Consider the following 26,843-nt stretch of genomic DNA (forward strand, 5'->3'; position numbering starts at 1 on the left):
ACAAAACACCTGAAACATTTGAATATTCTTTAATTTATTGCATAAACCTATTGATTGTTGCACTAAAACATGTCACTAAACACTTCTACCTCTGCCTTTGATTTCTAATAGGGGTTTTGAGATGTGGCTGTACATACAGAGTGACACAACATCATTGATTAGAATACAAATCCCTCATACAGTATAAAAATTAGTTATGGATGAAAGATTTCACCATCAGTTAGGCTGAAAGGAGCTGTAGCCTACTGTACATCATGACAGTACTATGTATGTGAATGGAATAAAAGCCAATTGACAAACAGAGCCTGACCTCTGCTCCATGTGCTTGTTAGGCCAATGATTGACTGATGAGTGAAATCTATCTATTTGTCTCACTGACATGGCTTAAACGACACAAAACGTATCCCACTGGTGAGTTTGTATGCACTGCTTGACAGTGCCGCATCATGGACCTGTACAAAGCAGTGTTGCTAGGCGTCCTTTTCTCTGCAGGTAAGATACAGCTGGCATCATTTTACACATTTTAAATTGAAGTGAACTGAAGGACTCCCACACAGTGTTTATACTTGCAAATTGAACATTTATTCACAAATGAGTTCTATCTGTACACTGAAGTTTTTTGCTAGGTTCCCATGCTTATGAATTTACTTCAGGTGTGCTTAGTTCTTTAATCTAATAATTTTGTAAGATTATCTTCTGTCAAACCTTAAAACTGTATTCTTCTTCTTACTATGTAATTAATCTCGCAGATCGGCCTACTGTACAGTGTATTGTAACTCATTATTAGCCTTTATAAACTGGGGGGTTCGAGTCCTGAATACTGATTGGCTATACGGAGCGACTTACAGGAGCAATTAAGGTTAAGTGCCTTGCTCAAGTGCACATCGACAGAGTTTTCACCTCGTCGGCTCAGGGATTCGAACCAGCAACTTTTCAGTTACTGGTCCAACCCTCTTAAACGCTAGGCTACCTGCCACCCTCATCATTTATACTGTATATCCTATGTGTACATATTCTACCACAACCAGTTTAATTACTATTCATAAACTGGGTGGTTCGACCCCTGAATGCTGATTGGCTGACAGCCGTGGTATATCAGACGTATACCACGGGTATGACAAAACTGCTCTATTTTTACTGCTCTAATTACGTTGGTAACCAGTTCATAATAGCAGTAAGGCACCTCTGGGGTTTGTGGATTATGGCAAATATACCACGGCTAAGGGCTGTGTCCAGGCACTCTGCAATGCGTCGTACTTAAGAACAGCCCTTAGCTGTGGTATATTGGCCATATACCACAACCTCTCGTGCCTTATTGGTCTAGATTTACTGCTGTAGTATAAGTAGGCTACTGTGGAAGAATGAGTAAATACTTTTTGCACTGTATTTAAGAGTAATAGGAACAATGTTGTGTTAAAACACTGTTCATTACACAAACATGTCTATGTATTTCTCTTAGTTGTAAATGGTTTTGAAATAACTTGTTTTTTTGTCTGTGGTGTATGTCCACTCCACAAATGGCTAATCTGTCAATATACCTTCATGTTGCAACCTCCATTCTATAGTGGTCTTTAACAGCAGTTTAGCCCTGAAACCATTGCGTTTTAGCTTTGCATCACAGAGCTATTGTAAGCAAATTCAGTCTTACTCATTATTTCTTATCTGTTTGTCTATTTAGTCAGTGCGGGTGTCCTGGATGAATATGCAAAAACAGAGGGCGCCCGGATTATGTCTATATTGAAGAGGGAGTACTCAGTAGGCACGGTCCTAGAATGTGCCATCAAGTGTAACGCTGAAACAGCTTTCACTTGCAGGTAACTTAAGGCTTATGGCCATTACATGAACAGTGATAATGATTTACACATGAGTTACATAGTCAGATTTCATTCTGAATGTTTCTTGGCAGGTCCTTTATATACATTGAAAAGGATCAAGAATGTTTGACAATACCAGCAAACACCAAAACAGAGCATGTTCTGAGAAGAACCAGCACAGCTCTCTACGAAAAGAAAGGCAAGTCCTAAAGTTTTTGAGATTTTCTCGATAAGTAGCTAGGCCTGAAAGGGCTTCCTATCATCATTAATGCATAATGGATTACACATTTTCGAATCTAAATGTAGGACTGTGAGTTTCATGTGATTGTATTAGTCAACATTATTTTCGGTTAATATTTAGCTGACCTCTGTGGAGAGTCCAGTAAGAGGTTTGGACTGTGTCTGTAAGCAAACAGAAGAGGTGATGCAGATTATCTAAACAACCCTGTCCAATCAGTCCTTCAGTGGGAGGTACATACGGTATATCAAATACATACTGACCATATATGACAACGTCTCAGATAGTAAAGGCCTGATGATGCTTTTTGATTACCCAAGAGGGGTGTTTAGTGCATTGCTGAACTTGCCTAATAAAATCTCAAAGATTATTAAACAAGCCACCCACCTACTACTGTTGAGACATGCTATTCTATGTCTTTATAGTGTACTTGATGGAGTGTGTGAATGGAATCGGTATGGACTACAGAGGAACTAAGTCCAAAACAAAATCAGGGAAGACATGCCAGAGATGGGCATCAAAATACCCCCATAACCCCAAGTATGCTCACACACACCTACAACATTTCTCATATTCCTATAAAGTATTTTATTTACATATTATTGACTACAAGCAACTTGTGAGGTTAGATTTCTTTGCAGCAGAAGTAAATTCACAGAATCATTCCTACAGCATGACCCCTTCAACACACCCCAATGCCGACCTGGAGTCCAACTTCTGTAGAAACCCAGATGGCGACAGCAAAGGACCCTGGTGCTACACCAGAGACCCTGAGACCAGGTGGGAGACCTGCAACGTCCAGGACTGCAGCGGTACCCTTAATATCTTGTTATTTCCCCACTGCCAATAAGATGATCAAATAGCTGATGTCATGTTGGTATAAAAGTTACAATCCCAAAAGCAGATTACACTCTTAGAAACAAAAGTGCTATCTAGAACCTAAAAGGGTTCTTTGGCTGTCCCCATAGGAGAACCCTTTGAAGAACCACTTTTTTTTGGTTCCAGGTAGATCCCTTTTAGGTTCCATGTAGAACCCTTTCCACAGAGGGTTATACATGGAACCCAAAAGAGTCCTACCAAGAAACAAAAAGGGCTCTGCTATGGAGACAATTCAGTGTATATATCTTTAAACAAATAGTTGACTCGCTTTTTTAGTCACTTTTCCTCACCATAACATCACTTTGTTAATACAGTAGGTGTAATTTGGAAGTGTTTTATTTCTAAAGTGCTGTTGTTTGTCCCATAGAGGAATGTATGCACTGCAGTGGTGAGGACTACAGGGGAAAGATCTCTACCACTGAGAATGGCTACACCTGCCAGCGCTGGGACGCGCAGAAACCTCACAACCACGGCTACAGTCCCAGCGCGTAAGAGACTTTACTGTCTCTCTCTCTATCTAATATTGGATCCATAGGGAAAGGGGGATACCTAGTCAGTTGTACAACTGAATGCCTTCAACTGAAATGTGTCTTCTGCATTTAACCCAACCCCTCTGAATCAGAGAGGTGCGGGTGGGCTGCCATAATTGACATCCAGTCTTCCGGCYCCTGGGGAACAGTGGGTTAACTGCCTTGCTCAGATGCAGAAGGACAGCGTTTTACCTTGTCAACTCAGGGATTCAATCCAGCAACCTTTCAGTTACTGGCCCAACGCTCTAACCACTAGGTTACCTACAGGTTATTTGTTTACCATGTGCTCCTTCATCTGCCCCTCTTGACCTCTTTCTGTGTCCCGTTCCCTGTCTCTCTAGTCTTCCTGAGAAGTACCTGGAGGAGGACTACTGTAGGAACCCAGATGGGGACCCCAGACCCTGGTGCTTCACCACCAGCCCCTCCAAACGCTGGGACTTCTGCTCCATCCCTCGCTGCAGTGAGCTTTCACCCTATCTCCTCTTTCTCTCCCCTGTCCCCTCTGCCCACCATGACCCTACTAGTGACTGTCATCCCATTAATGTCTTTTAGTCTTTTCTCTCATTGGTCTCCCGTCTACCTTTTGGTCAAGTTGTTTTTCTACCCCGCATTTTCATAATCTCACCACAAGAGGCCAATATAGCAACTTCTCACACCACGTGCAAGTAAATAGTTGTGTGTGTACCATAATCATTTAACTTAATTATCCAATTAGTCCAAAATATTTTAAAGCAAAATTCACTATTTCATTTGACAATACTTGTTCACATATTGGTCGTTTGTGTCAGTGAATTTCTCCGTTATTATGGAGATGCTTTTCTATTTCTTGATTTCAAACACAGTCTTGATTTCAAACATTTTCGTTTGTAGTAAAGAAGCCTAATGTTTTAGGCTACTTTTTGAGACATGAATTGTGTATATGTGCCATTCAGAGGGTGAATTGGCAAGACTAAATATTTAAGTGCCTTTGAACAGGGTATGGTATTAGCTGCCAGGCGCACCGGTTTGTGTCAAGAACTGCAACGCTGCTGTGTTTTTCACGCTCAGCAGTTTCCCGTGTGTTTTAAGAATGGTCCACCACCCAAAGGACATCCAGCCAACTTGACACAACTGTGGGAAGTATTGGAGTCAACATGGGCCAACATCCCTGTGGAATACTTGACACCTTGTAAAGTCCATGCCCAGACTCAATATTAGGAAGGTGTTCCTAATGTTTGGTATACTCAGTGCATATTATTGTCATATGCAGCGAGTGTCCCAGCAGGATATTTACACACTATATTCTGGTCTTTCCATTTACTGTACTTTTATATAGACTGTACTTCCATGTTTGGTTTCATTGACTCTCCCCTTTAATTGCCCCTAATTGACCAATTTGTAGCTACAACTTCCGAGTCTGTTGGAGAAGATCAGCTTGAGCAAAGTGAGGTGTAGAACGACTGATCTACAAATAGTATTCCCTTGCCAAATAATAGGTTTTGTGCGATCAAGATTCGCAAAGCTACGCCTTTCCTGGCTCAGGTGATACCCRGCCCGAACACACGATCACAACCAGACGTTGATTGATTGTTTGAAGACAGCTTGTGTCAATTACAGAATATTTCCTAGGATTTTCTACCTGCAGCAACACTTGCAGGATAATGCTGGAAATACTGGTAAAAGCACAGTGCCTCATTTATGGAGCAAAAAGCAGGACCCTCCCCATGACCCCCTGCTCTTTCACATAAAAATAATTCAAATATGAGTTCACTAACGCCCAGGGAGTTTTCCTCACTCTCCCTTCTCTCTCCTTCTCCCGTAGCTTCTGAGCCTCCCACGGTGGTGGAGGAGCTCACCTGTAGCACAGGCGACGGCGGTGCCTACAGGGGAACTGTTGCCGTGACAACATCTGGGAAAGCCTGTCAGGTCTGGGCAGCTCAGACGCCCCAAAAGCACAACAGAACTCCAGACAACTACCCATGCAAGTAAGATCAACCCACGAGATTGGGCAACTTGTTTTTACTCAAACAAGAGCAGAGCATTGCATTTGTCGGTGTTTTAATGTCTTGAAGATACAGCCTGACTGTGACTTAACCAATATGAGTGGTTGTTTGTGTTCCTGTCAGAGGCCTGGACCTGAACTACTGCAGGAACCCAGACAATGAGAGGATGCCCTGGTGCTACACTACAGACCCAGAGACACGTTGGGAGTACTGCAAGGTGCCTAGCTGTGGAGACGTTCCTGGACCAGGTCACTTTACACTGTCGTGTGATGATGATGATGATGATGATGATGATGATGTGAATGCATTGGATTTATATAGGGCTTTCCCAAGTGTTAAAACTGCTATACATACATTCTACATTTTTCACCAAAATTCATATTTGGTTAACATGGTTCATATAATTTTTGATGTACAGATGACGCAGCTCCCGCTCCAGCTGAGGAAGACTGTTATGTGGGCAGCGGGAGTGAATATCGTGGCATGGTGACAGAGACCATCAGTGGGAAGAAATGCCAGTCCTGGAGCTCGATGACACCTCACAGTCACAAGAAGACACCTCAGGACTTCCCTAAAGCGTGAGGCCTAGAGCATAGTCAAATATAATCTCTCTCTAGATCATCTGTAGCTTTATTTCTGTATTCTACTATCTGGTCATTTAAAGTAGAAATGGGGGGGGGAATCAATTATATTTATTCTATGACTCCAAGTATCAAGTGTGTAATTATATACGTATATACACAGTACATACAGTTGAAGTCGGAAGTTTACATACACCTTAGCCAAATACATTTGAACTCCGTTTTTCACAATTCCTGACATTTAATCCTGTTAAAAATTCTCTGTCTTAGGTCAGTTAGGATAATCACTTTATTTTAAGAATGTGAAATGTCAGAATAATAGGAGAGAGAATGATTTATTTCAGCTTTAATTTCTTTCATCACATTCCCAGTGTGTCAGAAGTTTACATACACTCAATTAGTATTTGGTAGCATTTCCTTTAAATTGTTTAACTTGGGTCAAACGTTTCAGGTAGCCTTCCACAAGCTTCCCACAATAAGTTGGGTCAATTTTGGCCCATTCCTCCTGACAGAGCTGGTGTAACTGAGTCAGGTTTGTAGGCCTCCTTGCTTGCACACACTTTTTCAGTTCTGCTCACAAATTTTCTGTAGGGTTGAGGTCAGGGCTTTGTGATGGCCACTCCAATACCTTGACTTTGTTGTCCGTAAGCCATAACTTTGGAAGTATGCTTGGGGTCATTGTCCATTTGGAAGACCCATTTGCGACCAAGCTTTAACTTCCTGACTGATGTCTTGAGATGTTGCTTCAATATATCCATATCATTGTGATGCCATCTATTTTGTGAAGTGCACCAGTCCCTCCTGCAGCAAAGCACCCCCACAACATGATGCTGCCACCCCCGTGCTTCACGGTTGGGATGGTGTTCTTCGGCTTACAAGCCTCCCCCTTTTTCCTCCAAACATAACGATGGTCATTATGGCCAAACAGTTCTATTTTTGTTTCATCAGACCAGAGAACATTTCTCCAAAAAGTACGATCTTTGTCCCGCTGTGCAGATTTTTATTGCAGTTTTGGAGCAGTGGCTTCTTTCTTGCTGAGCGGCCTTTCAGGTTATGTCGATATAGGCCTCGTTTTACTGTGGATATAGATACTTTTGTACCTGTTTCCTCCAGCATCTTCACAAGGTCCTTTGCTGTTGTTCTGGAATTGATTTGCACTTTTCGCACCAAAGTACACTCATCTCTAGGAGACAGAACGTGTCTCCTTCCTGAGTGGTATGACGGCTGCGTGGTCCCATGGTGTCTATACCTGCGTACTATTGTTTGTACAGATGAACATGGTACCTTCAGGCGTTTGGAAATGGCTCCCAAGGATGAACCAGACTTGTGGAGGTCTACAATTTTTTTACTGAGGCTGATTTCTTTTGATTTTCCCATGTCAAGCAAAGAGGCACTGAGTTTGAAGGTAGGCCTTGAAATACATCCACAGGTACACCTCCAATTGACCTCACCTCCAATTGACCTCACTTCACAATGTCAATTAGCCTATCAGAAGCTCTGACATAATTTTCTGGAATTTTCCAAGCTGTTTAAAGGCACTGTCTTCTTAGTGTATGTTAACTTCTGACCCATTGGAATTGTGATATAGTGAATTATAAGTGAAATTGTTGGACAATTGTTTGAAAATGTACTTGTGTCATGCAGAAAGTAGATGTCCTAACCGACTTGCGAAAACTATAGTTTGTTAACAAGAAATTTGTGGAGTGGTTGAAAAACAAGTTTTAATGACTCCAACCTAAGTGTATGTAAACTTCCGACTTCAACTGCATATTTTGGGGGGCAACTGCACGCAGATACATAAAACCTCATTGCCCTCATGACCTCATTGCCAAAATCTCAAAGTATCCCATTAACTTAACTAGCGGTAGTTGGCTGTACCTGTGCAAAACCTCAGGTATTTCTCCTTCTCTAGATTGATTTTCTTTTTAACTGGTGAGCCAACATGTTTTCAGCACTTTTATTTCCATGACTGATCGTTTTGTAATGGCTCTCTCTTGTCCCTCTGCAGCAGACATGGTGAGCAATATGTTTGGAACATCGAATCGCAATAGAATTGCAGTATCGAATCGCAATACATATAGAATCGTGAGAATCGCAAGAATTGTATTACATATGGTATTGGCACCTACACTACCGGTCAAAAGTTCACCTACTCATTCAAGGGTTTTTCTTTATATTTACTATTTCCTGCATTGTACAATAATAGTGAAGACATCAAAACTATGAAATAACACATATGGAATCATGTAGTAACCAAAAAAGTGTTAAACAAAATAGATTTGAGATTTTTCAAATAACCACCCTTTGCCTCGATGACCGATTTGAACACTCTTGGCATTCTCTTAACCAGCTTCACCTGGAATGCTTTTCCTACAGTCTTGAAGGAGTTCCCACATATCCTGAGCACTTGTTGGCTGCTTTTCCTTCACTCTGTGGTCCGACTCATCCCAAACCATGTCAATTGGGTTGAGTTCGGGGGATTGTGGAGGCAAGGTCATCTGATGCAGCACTCCATCACTCTCCTTCTTGGTAAAATAGCCCTTACACAGCCTGGAGGTGTGTTGGGTCATTTTTCTGTTGAAAAACAAATGGTAGTCCCACTAAGCCCAGATGGGATGGCGTATTGCTGCAGAATGCTGTGGTAGCCATGCTGGTTAAGTGTGCCTGTGGTTCTAAATAAAGTAGTTAACACTGCGGATAACACTGCCTGTGATTTTAAATAAATCCCAGGCAGTGTTACCAGCAAAGCACCCCCACACCATAACACCTCCTCCTCCATGCTTTACTGTGGGAAATACACATGCGAAGATCATCCGTTCACAAAGACACGGCGGTTGGAACCAAAAATCTCCAATTTGGACTCTAGACCAAAGGACAAATTTCCACCAGTCTAATGTCCATTGCTCGTGTTTCTTGGCCCAAGCAAGTCTCTTCTTCTTATTGGTGTCCTTTAGGAGTGGTTTCTTTGCAGCAATTTGACCATGAAGGCCTGATTCACACAGTCTCCTCTGAACAGTTGATGTTGAGATGTGTCTGTTACTTGAAGTCTGTGAAGCATTTATTTGGGCCGCAATTTCTGAGGCTGGTACCTCTAACGAACTTATCCTCTGCAGCAGAGGTAACTCTGGGTCTTCCATTCCTGTGGCGGTCCTCATGAGAGCCAGTTTCATCATAGCGCTTGATGGTTTTTGTGACTGCACTTGAAGAAACTTTCAAAGCTCTTGAAATGTTCCATATTGACTGACCTTCATGTCTTAAAGTAATGATGGAATGTCGTTTCTCTTTGCTTATTTGAGCTGTTCTTGCCATAATATGGACTTGGTCTTTTACCAAATAGGATTTTCTTCTGTATACCATCCCTACCTTGTGTTATGACAAGGTAGGGTTGGTATACAGAAGATAGCCCTATTTGGTAAAAGACCAAACACATTAAGAAGGAAAGAAATTCCACAAATTAACTTTTAACAAGGCACACCTGCTAATAGAAATGCATTCCAGGTGACTACCTCATGAAGCCGGTTGAGAGAATGCCAAGAGTGTGCAAAGCTGTCATCAAGGCAAAGGGTGGCTATTTCAAGAATCTCAAATATATTTGGATTTTTTGAGCACTTTTTTGGTTACTACATGATTCCATATGTGTTATTTCATAGTTTTGATGTCTTCACTATTATTCTACAATGTAGAAAATTGTCAAATTAAAGAAAAACCCTTGAATGAGTAGGTGTTCTAAAACGTTAGACCGGTAGTGTAAGTATGATGACAATATTGTATCGTGAGATCCCTGGCAATTCCCAACCCCAATTTTAAGCCAAACAAAGTAATATGTCATTATTCAGTGTCTGAGGACATTAGATGACATGTCTTTTACCTATGTTTCACAGCGATTTGAGAAGAAACCTGTGTAGGAACCCTGATGGCGACCGTGCTCCATGGTGCTACACCACTGACCCCTCGGTTCGTTGGGAGTTCTGCGCTGTGGAGAAATGCCCAACAGCTCCCAAACCTACTTCTAAGCCTGACAAACCTGACAAGCCTGACAAGCCTGACAAGCCTGACAAACCTGACAAACCCGATCAGCCCAAACCAGCACCCTCTCAGACACCCTCAGCTGGTCATCCTTTAATCATTTCATTCATTCATCCTACATTGTCAATGTTCAGGGGAGGAATTGATTATATTATATACTGATATCGTTTTCTGTTGACGTTCAGATTGCAAGGTGGGCAATGGGGGGACATACAGGGGTCCTGCTTCTATGACCATGTTGGGTGTCACATGTCAGAGGTGGAGCTCCCAAAGCCCCCATCAGCATGCCAGTTTCAACCCTGAATCCCACCCTGACAAAGGCCTGGAGTCCAACGTAAGTCCATGGCATTTTCTTGCTAGATGTACTGTATTTAAGGCCCTTTTTGACCATTTTAATTGAAAACAATCACAGTAAGGTACTTAATTGTTACCCAGAAGTTATTTGATATTGAGATAAGAACAGCTGCATTGGGCCTTTAAATAATGTCAAACAATACTGTGGAAGTACTGCATATGATAGAGGAGACATTTAGGAAGATGTACTTCAATTAATTTAGCGTCTTTTTTCACTGTTAGAATTGCAGAAACCCTGACAATGACGTGAATGGACCATGGTGCTACACCACAGACAGAAGCAAAAAATGGGACTACTGCCAAATCCCAGAATGCGGTATGTGGCCTACATTGAGATACAGTTTCTGTTAATCATTATACATATGGCTGTGCTGAAACAAACGTGTTACATCCAGATCAATTTGGTTACTGTCTACATGGTAGAATGCACAAATAAAACTCTCTTTTTGCTCTTCAGCTGGCTTGAAATGTGGGCAGCCGGTTACAAAACCCAAGAGGTGTTTTGGTCGCATCGTTGGAGGCTGTGTGTCCAAACCCCACTCATGGCCCTGGCAGATCAGCCTGAGGACCAAGTATGGAGGATAGCATCCCATTCCCTTTCATGAATTGTATTAATGCATTGATATTTCCATCCAGACAGATAAAACAATATTTCTCTTGGAGAACTAACTTCTTCACTCTTCTGTCTGTCCTCCTAAAGCACTGGTGTTCATTTCTGTGGGGGAACTCTTATCGCCCCTCAATGGGTCCTCACCGCTGCCCACTGCCTGGAGAGGTGAGAGAACAGCCCGTATTAACTCAGTTGTCTTGAGGTTTATTACTCAATAAATGTATACCAACAAGAAGAGCAGCTGTACATATACTGTGTAGTAGTGGCTGAGTGATAGCCTCTTACACAACAGAAGAAGAGCATTACTTTTTAGTCATGTTTACTGTGAGGCCCTAATTATGGATTAAATAAAAGTTTGTCTTTCTATGTTTGTGCGTATCAGATCAAAGAGGCCATCTGCCTACAAGGTGTTCATGGGAACCCACACAGAGAGAGGAAATGAAGCGACCAAGCAGGAGCGTAATCTGGAGAAACTGATCCTGGGACCTGACAGGACAGACATTGCACTGCTGAAGCTAGAAACGTGAGGCCAGAAAAACTCTATCAAGTGTATCACATTTGTCTTGCTGTTTGGAAGTCAGAGGCTGTAAAAACACTTGTGTGATTGGTTGCAGCCCTGCACTCATAAATGACAAGGTTTTACCAGCATGCTTACCCGAGAAGGATTACGTGGTACCACCTGGAACAGAGTGCTATGTGACAGGATGGGGAGAGACACAAGGTTCAAGAGTCATGCATGTTTTTTACCCTTGTGATTTCTCATAACATTAGACAGAATTAAGTAATTCTTCTGTTCAGGACTCCATTACTTTGTTGTTGCAAATGTAGCAATTATTTTCTATATTTTCTGACATGAAACATTGATCTTTGTGTTTGTAGGAACTGGTGGAGATGGGATCCTCAAGGAGACGGGCTTCCCTGTTATAGAAAATAAAGTGTGTAATCGTCCTGCCTACCTGAACAACAGAGTCAAGGACCATGAGATGTGTGCTGGGAACATTGAAGGGGGAACAGACAGCTGTCAGGTATACATGCTCAGCAACAACTAGTAGTCATTCAATATCAGTGAGGACTGTGTGGTTGGTTGTAAACTGCAGTTTCCACAGTGATTTTAAACGTAACTGTTTTAGAGTGATGATGATAATGGTGGTGATTATGTTTTTGACCTCTTCCAGGGTGACAGTGGTGGCCCTCTGGTGTGTCATGCCCAGAACAGCTTTGTCCTCCAGGGAGTGACATCCTGGGGTCTGGGCTGTGCCAACGCCTTGAAGCCAGGGGTGTACGCCAGAGTATCAAAGTTTACGGATTGGATTAACAGTCAGATGAAGATTCATTCTTAACTCCCTACTCTCCATAATCTGGAGAAATGTGTAATTTGAGCCACAAATCTAGTTTTGTTAAGAATTGAAAGTACAAATTAAATACTTGTGGTAAGTGATTTTGTCAGAAATTGCAAGGATCATTATTTTTGTTAAGAAAACAAAATAATTCAATTGTTAAGCAATGCAAATATGTTCTAGCCTGGAAGACAGCAATGGTGTTCGGCCACATGTTAATTTTTTTTAACAAAACAGCTGACATTGTGTGCAATTGGGATCTTGAATGGGAAACCTCTTTATTAAGTTCTGTCAGGTCAGTCAAAAATAAAAGTTTATAACATTAACAAAACTGGGGTATATTAACATTTGGGATAACTTGAGACAGTTGCAATTTAAGAATGAGAAAAGTTTCTCTCAAAACACATACTTTAATGAGGAGATTGCCCGGTATGTATAGTGATACATATATTTAAATACCAATATCGCAACAACAAAACAATAGGATTCACATCATGTTTTTGGAAACAACAAATGCAACAAACATATTGTAGGATATAGGCTATGCTACATAGATTCATAAATACGGTATAGGAGGAAGACCAATCAGATGATTGTGGATTCTGTGTTGGTTGTCATGTTAGTGGGCAAGAGATTTGTCAGCTGTCGACTCTTCAGGTGGTTTTCTTTGTTTCTGATCACCAATGGAATATGTAAATTCATTAATATTCCCCATATAACTTTCTACAATGCAACTTAGTTTAGTTTGAACAATGTTGAAGTAATCTCACCTGTTTMGGAACTCAATGTCATCAATGGTCTCAGGAAGTGGAACACCTCTGGCCTCCAGCTATGAACGCTATCGCCCCTATGTGGTACGTACAATACAACATATGAACACATTGAGTTTCACCCAGCAATGGACTCAGGTGTATAAGCATCTTATAACAGGTTAATTCGTGTTTTAATCAGGTACCAAAGATGATGAGTGGCAGCTCCAGCCAGATGGCAGCCAGTCTGTAGAGAAGGAACAGGGCCACGATGCCTCCGATGTCACACAGAGTGGAGCACACTGACACAACGAGGTTCCTGAAGAAAGAAACAATTGTAGTATTTCCAAGCAATTTCCATACATTTTGTCCTATCTTAGTTATTAGTTCTCCATTTTGAGATGCTACCTCTTCGTTTTGTATGTCCCCCTGGTTACACTTACCTGACAACGGTGTGGTATAATTCACAGTTCACAAACATCACCATCTCAAAAGCCATGGTGATGCCCAACCGGCCTATGCGGGCCACAACTGTCTTGACCCATGACCCAGAAGTAACCTGTTAGAGAGAGACATGATGTATCGTATGCACTCTGCACATTAAATAAGATGGGGTACTGTATTAAATCAAATCAAATTTTATTGGTCACAATCGCTGAATACCACAGGTGTAGACTACACAGTAAAATTCTTACTTACGAGCCCATTCCCAACAATGCAGAGTTAAAAAGTAAGACAAATATTTGTCAAATAATAAGGAATTTGTTACACAATAAAAACAATAACGAGGCTATATACAAGGAGTACCAGTAACGAGTCAATGTGCAGGTGTACGAGGTAGTTGAGGTAATACAGTATGTATAGGTGGGTAGGGGTAAAAGTGACTAGGCAATCAAGATAGATAATAAACAGAGTAGCAGCACTGAATGTGAAGTGTGAAAGGGAGTGTGTGTAGCATGTGTGAGAGTGTGAAGCATCAATATGCATGTGTGTGTGTGTGTTAGAGTGTTAGTGTAGTGTGTGAGAGTGTGCATAGAGCCAGTGCAAGGGAGTAAGTGCAAAACAATTAACCTTTTACTGTAGTGGGATAAGTCAGGGTCACACAGAGAGTTTCTTGGTAGTCTTAAACAAATCTACTTTGAAACAAAAATATACACCTCTAACACATGGTTATGGGCTTAAAAGAATAAGTGTCACGTGGAGCGGAACAGGTGAACCCAAGAGCAGACTCAGACGAAGAGACTGGGATGAGGTAGCCAAGGTATTTATTGAAACACCAGGGAAGACGGAGTGCAGGCCATAGGAAGCTCGGGCGGGTTGCTGGAAACCAGGTGCTGAGGCTGAGGCTGGAGCGAGAGGTGTGGGGACAGGCTAAGCAGGTCTGGAGGGGAATCCAAGGGAGCYTAGAGTGGGGAATCCAGGACAGAGTAGCAGGACTGACGAGAAGTCGGACTAGAGACAGGGACCAGAGTCAGAGCAGGCAGAACTGTAGCGGAGAGGAAAACAGCGTCAGGTAAGGGAAAACAGGGACAACAGGAACAAACGGCTAGAAACATGGACTGACTGAGCAGAGATTACGATCTGGCAGTGTGGAAGTGGCAGGATTGAGTATTTGTAGAGATCTTGATTATGGAACAGGTTGCAGCTCGTGGGGATCTGCTCTGACTCCAGCATACCTGTCTCTGCCCACACAATCACACACACACACACACACAGAGGGAGAGGGAGAGAGCACTGGAGGAGTGGCAGCAGGTCAAGGAGACACTGGATGAGCACTAGAGGGCTTGGCAGGAACAGATGTGACAAGAAGACACCTGTAGCATGTCAGATATAGAATTAAAATGTATTACATTTTGAGTTTGCATCCCAATATTACACTTTGTATACATCACAGAACACTGAAATATAACAAAACCGTTTAACATAGAAACACCAGATTTGCGACATTAATAAAATTATGTTTATTAATTATGAAATTATGAAAAATATTAATAACATTCCACCCATGAGGCCACTAGGTCATTTGGCTGCAGGAAAGGGCTACGATAAAGAAAGAAATAATAAAAGGAGGTCAATGTAAATCGTCTGGGTTGCCATTTGATTAATTGTTCAGCAGTCGTACGGCTAGGGGGTAAAAGCTGTTCAGGTGCCTTTTGGTCCCAGACTTGGCGCTCCGATAACACTTGCCGTGCGGTAGCAGAAAGAACAGTCTGTGACTTGGGTGTCTGGAGTCTTTGACATTTTTAGGGCCTTCCTCTGACACGCTTGGTATAGAGGTCCTGGTTTGCAGGGAGTTCGGCAGTAGTGATGTACTGGGCCATACACACTACCCTCTGTGGCGCCTTACGGTCGGACGCCGATCAGTTGCCATACCAGGTGGTGATGCAACCGGTCAGAATGCTCTCGATGGTGCAGCTGTAGAACTTTTTTGAGGATCTGGGGACCCATGCCAAATCTTTTCAGTCTCCTGAGAGGGAAAAGGTGTTGCGTCCTCTTCATGACTGTCTTGGTGTGTTTGGACCATGATAGTTTTTTGGTGATGTGGACACCTTGAAACTCTCGACCCGCTTCCTCTACAGCCCTGTCGATGTGAATGGGGGCGTGGTTCAGCCCTCCTTTTCCTGTAGTCCATGATCAGCTCCTTTGTCTTGCTGATGTAGAGGGAGATGTTGTMGTCCTGGCACCACACTGCCAGGTCTCTGACCTCCTCCTTTTAGGCTGTCTCATTGTTTTCGGTGATCAGGCCTACCACTGTTGTGTCGTCAGCAAACTTAATGATAGTGTTGGAGTCGTGCTTGGCACCACAGTCGTGGGTGAACAAGAAGTACAGGAGGGGACTAAGCACGCACCCCTGAGGGGCCCCTGTGTTGAGGAGCAGCGTGGCAGATGTGTTGTTGCCTACCCTTACCAACTGGGGGCGGCCCGTCAGGAAGTCCAGGATCTAGACTTTAGCTCGGTGCGGATGTTGCCTGTAATCCACGGCTTATGGTTGGGATATGTACGTACGGTCACTATGGGGACAACGTCATCGATGCACTTATTGATGAAACCGGTGACTGAGGTGGTATACTCCTCAATGCCATCGGATGAATCCCGGAACATATTCTAGTATGTGCTAGCAAAACAGTCCTGTAGCGTAGCATCCGTGTCATCTGACCACTTCCGTATTGAGCGAGTCATTGGTACTTCCTGCTTTAGTTTTTGCTTGTAAGCAGGAATCAGGAGGACATAATTATGGTCAGATTTGCCAAATTGAAGGTGAGGGAGAGCTTTGTATGCATCTCTGTGTGGAGTAAAGGTGGTCTAGAGTTTTTTCCCCTCTGGTTGCACATGTGACATGCTGGTAGAAATGAGGTAAAACGGATTTAAGTTTGCCTGCATTAAAGTCCCCGTCCACTAGGAGCGCCGGTTCTAGATGAGCATTTCTTGCTTGCTTATGGCCTTATACATCTCGTTGAGTGTTGTCTTTGTGCCAGCATCGGTTTGTGGTGGTAAATAGACGGCTATGAAAAATATAGATGAAAACTCTCTTGGTAGATAGTGTAGCCTACAGCTTATCGTGAGGTACTCTACCTCAGGTGAGCAATACCTCGAGACTTCCTTAATATTAGACATTGTGCACCAGCTGTTATAGACAAATAGACACCCCCACCCCTCGTCTTACCGGACGTAGCTGTTCTGTCCTGCCGATACACGGAAAACCCAGTCAACTATATATTATCCATGTTGTTGTTCAGCCACGACTCGGTGAAACATAAGAAATTACCGTTTTTAATGTCTAGTTGGTAGGATACTTGAAAATTTAAAGGAGAGCCGCACACTCTAGGAGCTCAGATGCAATAAATTAATAACCAACGTTTCGACAGGCAAGCTGTCTTCGTCAGGGTGTAATGAAGACAGCTTGTCTGTCGAAACGTTGGTTATTAAATTATTGCATCTGAGATCCTAGTGTGCAGCTCTCCTTTAATTTTTCAAGTGTTCTGCTCTCTAGATTAATCCGTTGGTAGGATAGTCTCGAACGGAGATCATCCACTTTATTTTCCAGTGATTGCACGTTGGCCAATAGAACAGATAGTAGAGGTGGGTAACCCACCCGCGGACAAATTCTCACAAGGCACCCCGATCTCCTCCCCCTGTATTTCTAAATTTTCTTCACGAGAGTGATGGTGTTGGAGTGGTGAGCAGCCACGCAGTTGTGGGTGAACAGAGGAGTACAGGACGGGACTGAGCACGCACACCTGAGGGGCCATGAAAAATTGTTTCAGCCTTCTGAGGGAAGAGGCATTGTCGTGCACTCTTCACGACTGTGTTGATACCATGATAGGTCTTTAGTGATGTGGACACCGAGGAACTTGAAGCTCTCAACCTGCTCCACTACAGCCCTGTTGATGTGAATGGGAGGCGTGCTCAGCCCTCTGTTTCCTGAAGTCCACGATCAGCTCCTTTGTCTTGCTGACGTTGAGGGAAAGGTTGTTGTCCTGGCACCACACTGCCAGGTCTCTGACCTCTTCCCTATTTGCTGTCTCACCATCGTCAGTGATCAGGTCAACCACCGTTATGTTGTCGGCAAACTTAATAATGGTGTTGGAGTCGTGCATGGCCATGCAGTCGTGGGTGAACAGGGAGTACAGGGGACTGAGCACGTACACGTGAGGGGCACCCATGTTGAGGATCAGCGTGGCAGATGTGCTGTTGCCTACCCTTACCACCTGGGGGCGGCCCGTTAGGAAGTCCAGGATCCAGTTGCAGAGGGAGGTGTTCAGTCCCAGAGTCCTTAGCTAAGTGATGAGCTTGGAGGGCACTATGGAGTTTAACGCTGAGCTATAGTCAATGAAGAGCAATCTCACGTAGGTATTTCTTTTGTCCAGGTGGGAAATGGTAGTGTGAAGTGCAATAGAGATTGAGCCATCTGTGGACCTGTTGGCGCGGTATGTGAATTGGAGTGGGTCTATGGTTTCTGGGATGATGGTGTTGATGTGAGCCATGACCAGCCTTTCAAAGCATTTCATGCCAACAGATGGGAGTGCTACGTGGCGGTATTACCATTTTATATCAGGCTTTCTCTCAGATATTGCACACTTACTATCTGGGATCATAGCTGTGATGAAGCAGGATGCTCAACATTAGTATTTTAGAAGCATGCAGTAAAGTAGGGCACTGCCCATGGACAGCAGGCCTTAACGATATCTATCTTCTACCAGAAGTAGGACAGAAAAATTAAGTATGGCACAGTGAAGGCCATCTGTAGCCAGTGACAGTCAGTGATGAGGTAGGCAATGAGGGTCAGGATGAAAATGCCCACACTGAAGAACATCTGTAAAAGCACACCCACCATCCTTCTCTACTCAACTCCCACCAGCTCAGTGACTGAGGAGACAGGAAAGACACTTACTGTATAGTAAAGCAAGTAACTTTAATCAAGCAAGAGTTATAACTAAAACATACTGTAATTTAACCATCCTCCTCAGTTGAATGTTGTATAAGAAATAAAATATAACTTAATATTTGCTAAAACATATAGACTAATTTGCTGTTAATTATTTAATCATATACTCTGTAGTTAATCTATTAACTTTTACAATATATAATATATGCCATTTAGCAGACACTTTTATCCAAAGCGACTTAATGTTATGCCTGCGTGCAGTAACTTTTGTGGGACAAATTGTGTTTTTCATACTAAGCACATATCCAGACATCCAGCCTCCCTTGACAGCAAAGCCAAAGATTGTGCAAAATACAAGCATGGATATATACACTGAACAAAAATATAAATGCAACATGTAAATTGCAGGTCCCATGTTTCATGAACTGAAATAAAAGATCCCAGAAATGTTCCATATGCACAAAAAGCTTATTTCTCTCAAATTTTGTGCACACATTTGTTTACATCCCTGTTAGTGAGCATTTCTCCTTTGCCAAGATAACCCGTCTACCTGACAGGTGTGGCATGTCAAGAAGCTGATTAAACAGCATGATCATTACACAGGTGCACCTTGTGCTGGGGGAAATAAAAAGCCACTCTAAAATGTGCAGTTTTGACACGCAACACAATACCACAGATGTCTCAAGTTTTGAGGGAGCGTGCAATTGGCATGCTGACTGCAGGAATGTCCATTGGGAGCTGTTTCCAGAGAATTTAACATTAATTTCTCTACCAGAAGCTGTCTCCACTGTAATATTAGAGAATTTGGCAGTACGGGGGTGCTGAGGAGTATTTCTGTCTGTAATAAAGCACTTTTGTGTGGAGAAACTCATTCTGATTGGCTGGGCCTGCCTCTCCAGTGGGTGGGTCTGGCTTCCAAGTGGGCCCCACCCCATGGCTGTGCCCCTGCCCAGTCATGTGAAATCCATAGATTAGGGCCTAATGAATTTATTTCAATTGACTGATTTCTTTATATGAACTGTAACTCAAGAAAATCTTTGAAATTGCTCTGTTTATATTTTTGGTCAGTATAGTTTGGAGCCACTGCTACAAGTATTCAAGCAACCCCATTCAAGAGGTTGAACATCAAGAAGCTGAATGTAGCTTGGTACTTCACCCAGGCATCATTACACACCAGGTCAAACTGAAATGAACAAATACCTTATAATTTACTGCCATTTGAATGTCTTAACACATTCAATTGTTCAGAGTTGCATAACAATACAAGTTATTGTCTAATCAGAAAATCGTAATCTCACTGAGTGAGTAAAGTTCTCACCTCAGTCACAAAGGACTGCCTCGCCTTGTAGTCATACTCCCATCCTTCCTTGCAGGAGGTCATGGGAGCTTTGCTGCGGAGGGCGTCAGTGAGGTCAGACTCTGAGTTGTCACAGGTCAGACCTGTAGCGTTCCAGTCCAGTTCATACTGCTCACACTGGCTGTGGACCAACACTCCTGAGGTTTTGACCACCGGGACCGTGATCTTTCTAGTGTCCATCAGGTTCCAGCCACAACTCTGCTGAATCTGACTCAACCCTGAGTCCCAGCACCAATGCTCTGGGGTGAACCCCTAGAACACAATGCTCACATAGACCCCAGAAAAAGGCAAAGACAGTACACACCAGAGAAAAGACGCACTTTGGACAACGACCACAGTTAGGTGTCAGAAGCAGAGACACTACATGTGAGACTGCAGTGGGATCTGTGCCGGGGTTTCAAAATCACAGATCAGATCAAGAGTCCAATCGAGAGATTGACCAACGATGCACTGAATCGCCAACTGAGTCAGCATGTTACCCTTAAAAGAGCTGGCTGCCATTGTCTGGCTGAAGAGCTAGAGATGGCTGAAGTTATGCAATTCCACTGTGTAGCATATCTGTATATAAGACACATTCTTACTGTTTCACTAAGAAAGAGCCCTTGCGAACTCTTAGATTTATTTTCGCAATAAAAATAGTTTGACATTTTTATAGTATGCTCTGTCACAGAGTGTACTTTTATTATGCAAATACTTTACTCTCAAAAAGTGAACTTGGAGGATAGTTTATTCTAAGTGTCACGAATCCCGCCGAAGATGGTGCCTCTTCCCGTTCGGGCGGCGCTCGGCGGTCGTCGTCGCCGGCCTACTAGCTGCCACCGATCCCCTTTTCTGTTTCATTTAGTTGTGTCTGATTTGTTGCACCTGTTTCGTGTTTAGATTTGATTGTGGGCTATTTAAACCCAGTTGGCCCGCCGACTTTTGTGCGGGCTTGTTTTTCTGTTTGTGGTGTTTCGTTCATTCTTGTGGTGTCTGTTCCTATTCAGTTTAGTCCTGTTTGTTTGGACTGGGACTTTATGCGCCCTTGTGTGTGTGGCGTGACCGTGTCTCTGGTATTTTGGAATATTAAATCCACGTCCTTTTTTAACTACCCTGCTCTCTGCGCCTGACTCCTTCACTCACCACTTTTGAAATCCTGACACTAAGTTGGGTGGTTATTGTGCAAATTGGACACTGTGGAATTCTGGGTATACTCCTGCAAGATAATAAAATAAAATAATTGTCACGTGTGTGTGGAGGGGTAGGGGTGTGTAACCTTTTAAATAGTTGTCACGCCCAGACCATAGAGAGCTTTTATTCTCTATGTTGGTTAGGTCGGGGTGTGATTTAAGGGTGGGTTATCTAGGTGAATTATATTTCTATGTTGGCCTAGTATGGTTCCCAATCAGAGGCAGCTGTTTATCGTTGTCTCTGATTGGGGATCATATTTAGGTAGCCATTTTCCCCATTGTGCTTTGTGGGATCTTGTCTATGTTTAGTTGCCTGTGAGCAATATTATAGCTTCACATTTCCTTTGTTCGTTTTGTTGTTTTGTTCTTTAAAGGTTTGCTATTCCATAATAAAGGATGGAAACATACCACGCTGCATCTTGGTCTACTCCTTATGACGAACGTGACAATAGTATTAGAGTTACCATCAGTAAAGATACACATCTTTAATATTCTCTGCTCACACAGCATAATGTAAATTCACAGAAACAACACAATCCATCCACTTTTATAGAATGGCATGTAAGTAACTGTCAAAAATACACTCACTGTTACAGTYCATTCAGAATGTATCAGACCCCTTCCCTTTTTTCACATTTTGATACATTACAGCCTTATTCTAAAATGGATTAAATGAAGAAATTATTATCTACACCCAAAACCCCCGAATGACAAAGCAAAAACAGGTTTTTAGAAATGTTTGCAAATGTATAAAACAAAAAGAATATATGAAATATCACATTTACATAAGTATTCAGAGCCTTTAATCCGTACTATGTTGAAGAAACTTTGGTAGCGATTACAGCCTCACGTCTTCTTGGGTATGACGATATAAGCTTGGCACGCCTGTATTTGGGGAGTTTCTCCCATTCTTCTCTGCAGATCTTCTCTCTTTGCCAGGATGGATGGGAAGCGTCGCTAGACAGCTATTTTTAGGTCTCTCCAGAGATGTTCGATCGGGTTCACATCCAGGCTCTGGCTGGGCCACTCAAGGACATTGAGAGACTTGACCCGAAGTCACTCTTGAGTTGTCTTGGCTATGTGCTTAGGGTCGTTGACCTGTTGGAAGGTGAACCTTCACCCCAGTCTGAGGTTCTGAGCGCTCTGGAGCAGGTTTTCATCAAGGATCTTTCTGTACTTTTCTCCGTTCATCTTTGCCTCGACGCTGAAAAACATCCCCACAACATGATACTGCCACCACCATGCTTCACCATAGGGATGGTGCCAGGTTTCCTACAGACGTGACGCGTGGCATTCAGGCCAAAGAGTTCAATCTTGTTTTCATCAGACCAGAGAATCTTGTTTCTCATGGTCTGAGAGTCTTTAGGTGCCTTTTGGCAAACTCCCAGCTGGCTGTCATGTGCCTTTTACTGAGGTGTGGCTTCCGTCTGGCCACTCTACCATAAAGGCCTGATTGGTGGAGTGCTGCAGAGACTGTTGTTCRTCTGGAAGGTTCTCCCATCTCCACAGAGGAACTCTGGAGCTCTGTCAGAGTGACCATCGGGTTCTTGGTCACCTCCCTGACCAAGGCCCTTCTCCCCCGATTGCTCAGTTTGGCGAGGAGGCCAGCTCTTGGAAGAGTCTTGGTGGTTCAAAACTTCTTCCATTTAAGAATGATGGAGGCCATGTGTTCGTAAGGACCATCAATGTTGCAGAAATGTTTTGATACCCTTCCCCAGATCTGTGCCTCGACACAATCCTGTCTCGGAGCACATCAGACAATTCCTTCGACCTCATGTCTTGGATTTTGCTCTGACACGCACTGTCAACTGTGGGACCTTATATAGACAGGTGTGTGCCTTTCCAAATCATGTCCAATCAATTGAATTTACCACAGGTGGACTCCAATCAAGTTGTAGAATCATCTCAAGGATGATCAATGGAAGCAGGATGCACCTTTCGAGTCTCATAGCAAAGGGTCTGAATACTTATGAAAATAAGGTATTTCTGTTATTTTTCCGCTTTGTCATCATGGGGTATTGTGTGTAGATTGTTAAGGAAACATGTGTATTTAATCCATTTTAGAATAAGGCTGTAATGTAACAAAATGTGGAAAAAGGGAAGGGGTCTGAATACTTTCTGAATGCACTGTATATGACGACAATACTACCAACATTTATAAAAAAGCTTGGGCAAAAACGACAACAAAAAAATCTGTAAATTACTTTAAACACATGATAAAAATAAAAAAACATGGCACAAAGCGCATGATCTGAGAGGAAAATCATACTGTAACTAACGGATAAGTAAAACCAGGAAACATGGTAAAGGTGAAAGAAATCTAAATAAGTTACAATATTTCGCCAACACATACAATCATTATTTCGTATTAGAGACAACAAATGAAACAAACAGGTCATTTTAACATAAAATAATAAAATACTGCTCATCACTACTTTCTCATACTTTCATCACAAAAATGTGAAGTTCCCAGGAAGGAATCAGACAGTCTCAGTTTCTTTGTTGGTCATCACGGCGGTGGCGGTGGGTAACAGCATTATCATCTCTTTCCTCCTCAGAGCTTTTTCTTTGCATCTGAGACGGTAAGAGGAACACATACATACACAATGAATAGATTGTTCAGCGCTGACATTTTATTGAAATGTTAACCTTACTGTTTGAAAGCATGATGTTTCAACACATTCACTTGTAGAAATAATAGAAACTGATGGGTAGAAATCTCACTTTTCTGGAAACTCAATGTCATCGATGGTGTCAGGAAGTGGCACACCTCTGGTCTCAGGCAACAGCAAGACCAAAGCTCCAGCCAGAAATGCAAGGGCCCCTGTGTTGTACAACACAAAGAAATCACCATCAGCATATTACTGCCTGCTTGTATCTAGAAAACATTCCCTAAACAGCTGTGCTTGAGGCTACATTAGCCAAAAGTATTAGTTTCAAGCTCAAGATATTGAGATACTGGTACAGTACATGATTCAACTTCTTACAGCATTGCTGTGTTAAAATATTACTAACGTATGTGTATAATCATCTTATAACATTGTAATTAGGTACCAAAGATGATGAGTGGCAGCTCCAGCCAGATGGCAGCCAGTCTGTAGAGAAGGAACGGGGCCACGATGCCTCCGATGTCACACAGAGTGGAGCACACAGACACACCCAGGTTCCTGAGGATGGAAACAATTGTCACTGTCTGGAATTTCAGCTTTACACAAAACTTTCTGTTATACGTAATGTCAGTATTCAGGAAGGAATTTTAATAGAAAAAATAAATAGCTTCTATTCCTCAGTTCATTGACAAGTCATTGAAAATGGATGCCGTTTTTCAAATTTTGAATTGTTATTTAAGTTTACTTCCTGAATTGACTGCCTTCAAAAGCCCTGCTGGTTACCCTTACCTGACAAACGTAGGGTACAATTCAGTGTTCACAAACACCACCATCTCAAAAGCCATGGTGATGCCCAACCGGCCTATGCAGGCCACCGCTGTTTTGAACCAGAACATGTCTGTATGTGCGAGAAAGAAAAATGAGAGAAAAGCGTAATACAAATTCAACCAGGCAGGTCATTGCCATTTGACATCGATGTTATCATAGACTCACTCTCAGGGATCATAGCAGTAATGAAGCAGGCTGCTCCAGCTACAATGTTGGCTGTGGCAAAGGGAAGACGCCGTCCGATACGATCGATGGTAAAGAGGATGAGGAAGGCAGCAGGGAATTCCACCAGACCAGAGATCAGAAAGTCAATGTAGACATTTCCTCCCAGGATTCCTAGACGCATGATAAGACCCTGGTAGACGACAGCACTAGTGAACCTGGAAGAAAGACACCAGTTATTTACTGAGGGGTCTACGGTGGCTGTAAAGGAAATATTATAGTTGTGAGCTGTGACTAATAAGGCTATTAAAGTTCCAGTAATGTTCTTGCTGTTTGTCGAATAGATTTTACCAGTTGAAACTAAGGATGAAGGTGTGTTTTCTCATTTTTGGAGTTCTGATTAGGTCCATGAACGAGGCGGTTGAGGTATCGGCATTGTCGTCTCTCATCGTCTGTAAGTACAGTAGTATTATGTAAGTTACAATACAATCTACTTTATCAAGCAATGGCATCTTTGAGTATCTGTAAGATACAATTGCCAAATGTGAGTCATTTTAAACTACATTTCAGTTACTCATTTCAGCCGTAATTTCTCACCTCAATGTTCTTGGAGAGGGTTTTCTTGTTTTCTTTCGCTATTGCCTCAGTGATCTCCACAGCTTTCTTTGCATTGTGCTGAGAGAGAAGCCATCTCGGAGACTCCGGGATAAACCTGGAAGCCAGAACAAAAAACTCATTATAAAAAGCTTGAAGACATGAAACATAAACTTAAATCTACCTGAATATCTACAGTATGAGGCAGTTCCAGGTCTTACCAGTAGTAGGACAGGAAGAGGATATAAGGTGCAGTGATGACCACCTGCAACCAGCGCCAGTCTGTGATGAAGTAGGAGATGAGGGGCAGGATGAGAATTCCAACACTGAAGAACATCTGGTAGACGACTCCCACAGTCCTCCTGTACTCTACTCCTACCAGCTCAGTGACTGAGGAGAGGGTAAAGAAGCAGGGCATGAGGACAGGACCCCGAGAATACATAGGGAAAGTGAGGTAGCTTCTGACATGAAACTGAAATATTATCTCCACAAGAGCAAAACTACAACTTGAAATGTAAAATTACAATTTTAGACATTGTTTAAGTAAGTAATGTTGTCTTACTCAGAACATATCCAGCCACCCAGCCTCCCTTGACACCAAAGCCATATAATGCTCGGAAGACCAGCATGGATACCCAATTTGGAGACCATGCTACAAGAATTCCAAAAATCCCATTCAAGAGGTTGGACACCAAGAAGCTCGTCTTTCTGCCAAATCTAAAATGAAAGAGAAGAAGGTACATATGGGGATGTAAATTCAAATTTCATGTTTCCATCTCCGCACATACAGTATTTCAGAAGTTTACTTCTTTCATTCAGGGTTCACTCTTTTAGCAAGTCCATTTTCCTTCACTTTGCTGTTTTTAAGTCATTCTAAAAGTCAGTAAGACATCTGCACTGGTGGGATCTTCTGTCTGATCACCCACATAGACTTCCTTACCTGTCAGCTAGGTATCCAATGGCTATGCTCCCTATGAAGAAGCCCACGTTGAGTGTAGCCTGGTACATGTCCACCACCCAGGCATCAGCACACACCAAGTCAAACTGAAATGAACAAATACCTTGTCATTTACTGCCATCTTTAATCTGTTCTTTGTTCTGACATCCAATTGAAATGAAATGTCTTGAACATTTTCAGGAATATTTCATGAAGTTCTCACCTCTGTCACAAAGGACTGTCTCCCCTTGTAGTCATACTCCCATCCTTCCTTGCAGGAGGTCATGGGAGCTTTGCTGCGGTGAGCGTCAGTGAGGTCAGACTCTGGGTTGTCACAGGTCAGACCCGTAGCGTTCCAGTCCAGTTCATACTGCTCACACTGGCTGTGGACCAACACTCCTGAGGTTTTGACCACCGGGACCGTGATCTTTCTAGTGTCCATCAGGTTCCAGCTACAGCTCTTCCGGATCTGACTCACCGCTGAGTCTCGGCACCAGTGCTCTGGGGTGAACCCTTGGAACACAATGCCTACGTAGACACCGGCCCATGGCATGGAGACCATGCATAGCAGGGCAAAGATACGCTTCTGCGATCGGCCGAACTTGCCCGCCTCCTCTAAGATGTCATCAAAAGTGTATGAGTACATGGTAGCAGTTATTTCGGTCTCAAAGACATTTGTGACTGCAGAAGGACATGTGCAG

General features: G+C 42.8%; 2 protein-coding genes and 1 pseudogene across 2 annotated transcripts; 1 reads left to right on the plus strand and 2 right to left on the minus strand.

Annotated features, from left to right (window-relative positions):
* Positions 1-382: 382 nt before the first annotated feature.
* Positions 383-12,452, plus strand: plg (plasminogen). Its single transcript, XM_023999699.2, has 19 exons — positions 383-492; positions 1,679-1,814; positions 1,907-2,013; positions 2,478-2,592; positions 2,725-2,864; positions 3,299-3,419; positions 3,803-3,921; positions 5,263-5,425; positions 5,567-5,691; positions 5,862-6,021; positions 9,906-10,135; positions 10,236-10,384; positions 10,627-10,720; positions 10,862-10,976; positions 11,105-11,179; positions 11,397-11,537; positions 11,629-11,735; positions 11,894-12,039; positions 12,190-12,452. The coding sequence occupies exons 1-19, from the start codon at positions 447-449 to the stop codon at positions 12,352-12,354; spliced, it is 2,454 nt and encodes an 817-aa protein (XP_023855467.1). The 5' UTR covers positions 383-446; the 3' UTR covers positions 12,355-12,452.
* An 846-nt stretch (positions 12,453-13,298) lies between these two features.
* Positions 13,299-20,683, minus strand: LOC111972928 (solute carrier family 22 member 2-like; annotated as a pseudogene).
* Positions 20,684-21,482: 799 nt separating this feature from the next.
* slc22a2 (solute carrier family 22 member 2) lies at positions 21,483-26,833 on the minus strand. Its single transcript, XM_023999662.2, has 11 exons — positions 26,366-26,833; positions 26,146-26,249; positions 25,768-25,922; positions 25,427-25,595; positions 25,209-25,323; positions 24,963-25,063; positions 24,615-24,829; positions 24,411-24,519; positions 24,067-24,179; positions 23,737-23,836; positions 21,483-23,586 (listed from the first exon to the last, which is right to left on the minus strand). The coding sequence occupies exons 1-11, from the start codon at positions 26,786-26,788 to the stop codon at positions 23,493-23,495; spliced, it is 1,698 nt and encodes a 565-aa protein (XP_023855430.1). The 5' UTR covers positions 26,789-26,833; the 3' UTR covers positions 21,483-23,492.
* Between the last annotated feature and the right edge of the window lie 10 nt (positions 26,834-26,843).

Source organism: Salvelinus sp. IW2-2015, linkage group LG14 (assembly GCF_002910315.2).
Source record: "Salvelinus sp. IW2-2015 linkage group LG14, ASM291031v2, whole genome shotgun sequence".
Classification (NCBI taxonomy): domain Eukaryota; kingdom Metazoa; phylum Chordata; class Actinopteri; order Salmoniformes; family Salmonidae; genus Salvelinus; species Salvelinus sp. IW2-2015.

What these genes read in the sequence shown, in the direction of transcription:
- plg (XM_023999699.2), top strand. Translation starts at nt 447, where the DNA reads ATGGACCTGTACAAAGCAGTGTTGCTAGGCGTCCTTTTCTCTGCAG. An exon ending in CCTCAGGACTTCCCTAAAGC is followed by an intron (nt 6,022 to 9,905) that starts GTGAGGCCTAGA and finishes TATGTTTCACAG; the next exon opens with CGATTTGAGAAGAAACCTGT. An exon ending in CTGCCAAATCCCAGAATGCG is followed by an intron (nt 10,721 to 10,861) that starts GTATGTGGCCTA and finishes TTTGCTCTTCAG; the next exon opens with CTGGCTTGAAATGTGGGCAG.
- slc22a2 (XM_023999662.2), bottom strand. Translation starts at nt 26,788, where the DNA reads ATGTACTCATACACTTTTGATGACATCTTAGAGGAGGCGGGCAAGTTC. An exon ending in GACAGTCCTTTGTGACAGAG is followed by an intron (nt 26,250 to 26,365) that starts GTGAGAACTTCA and finishes TGTTCATTTCAG; the next exon opens with TTTGACTTGGTGTGTGCTGA. An exon ending in GCTGCCACTCATCATCTTTG is followed by an intron (nt 23,837 to 24,066) that starts GTACCTAATTAC and finishes TGTACAACACAG; the next exon opens with GGGCCCTTGCATTTCTGGCT.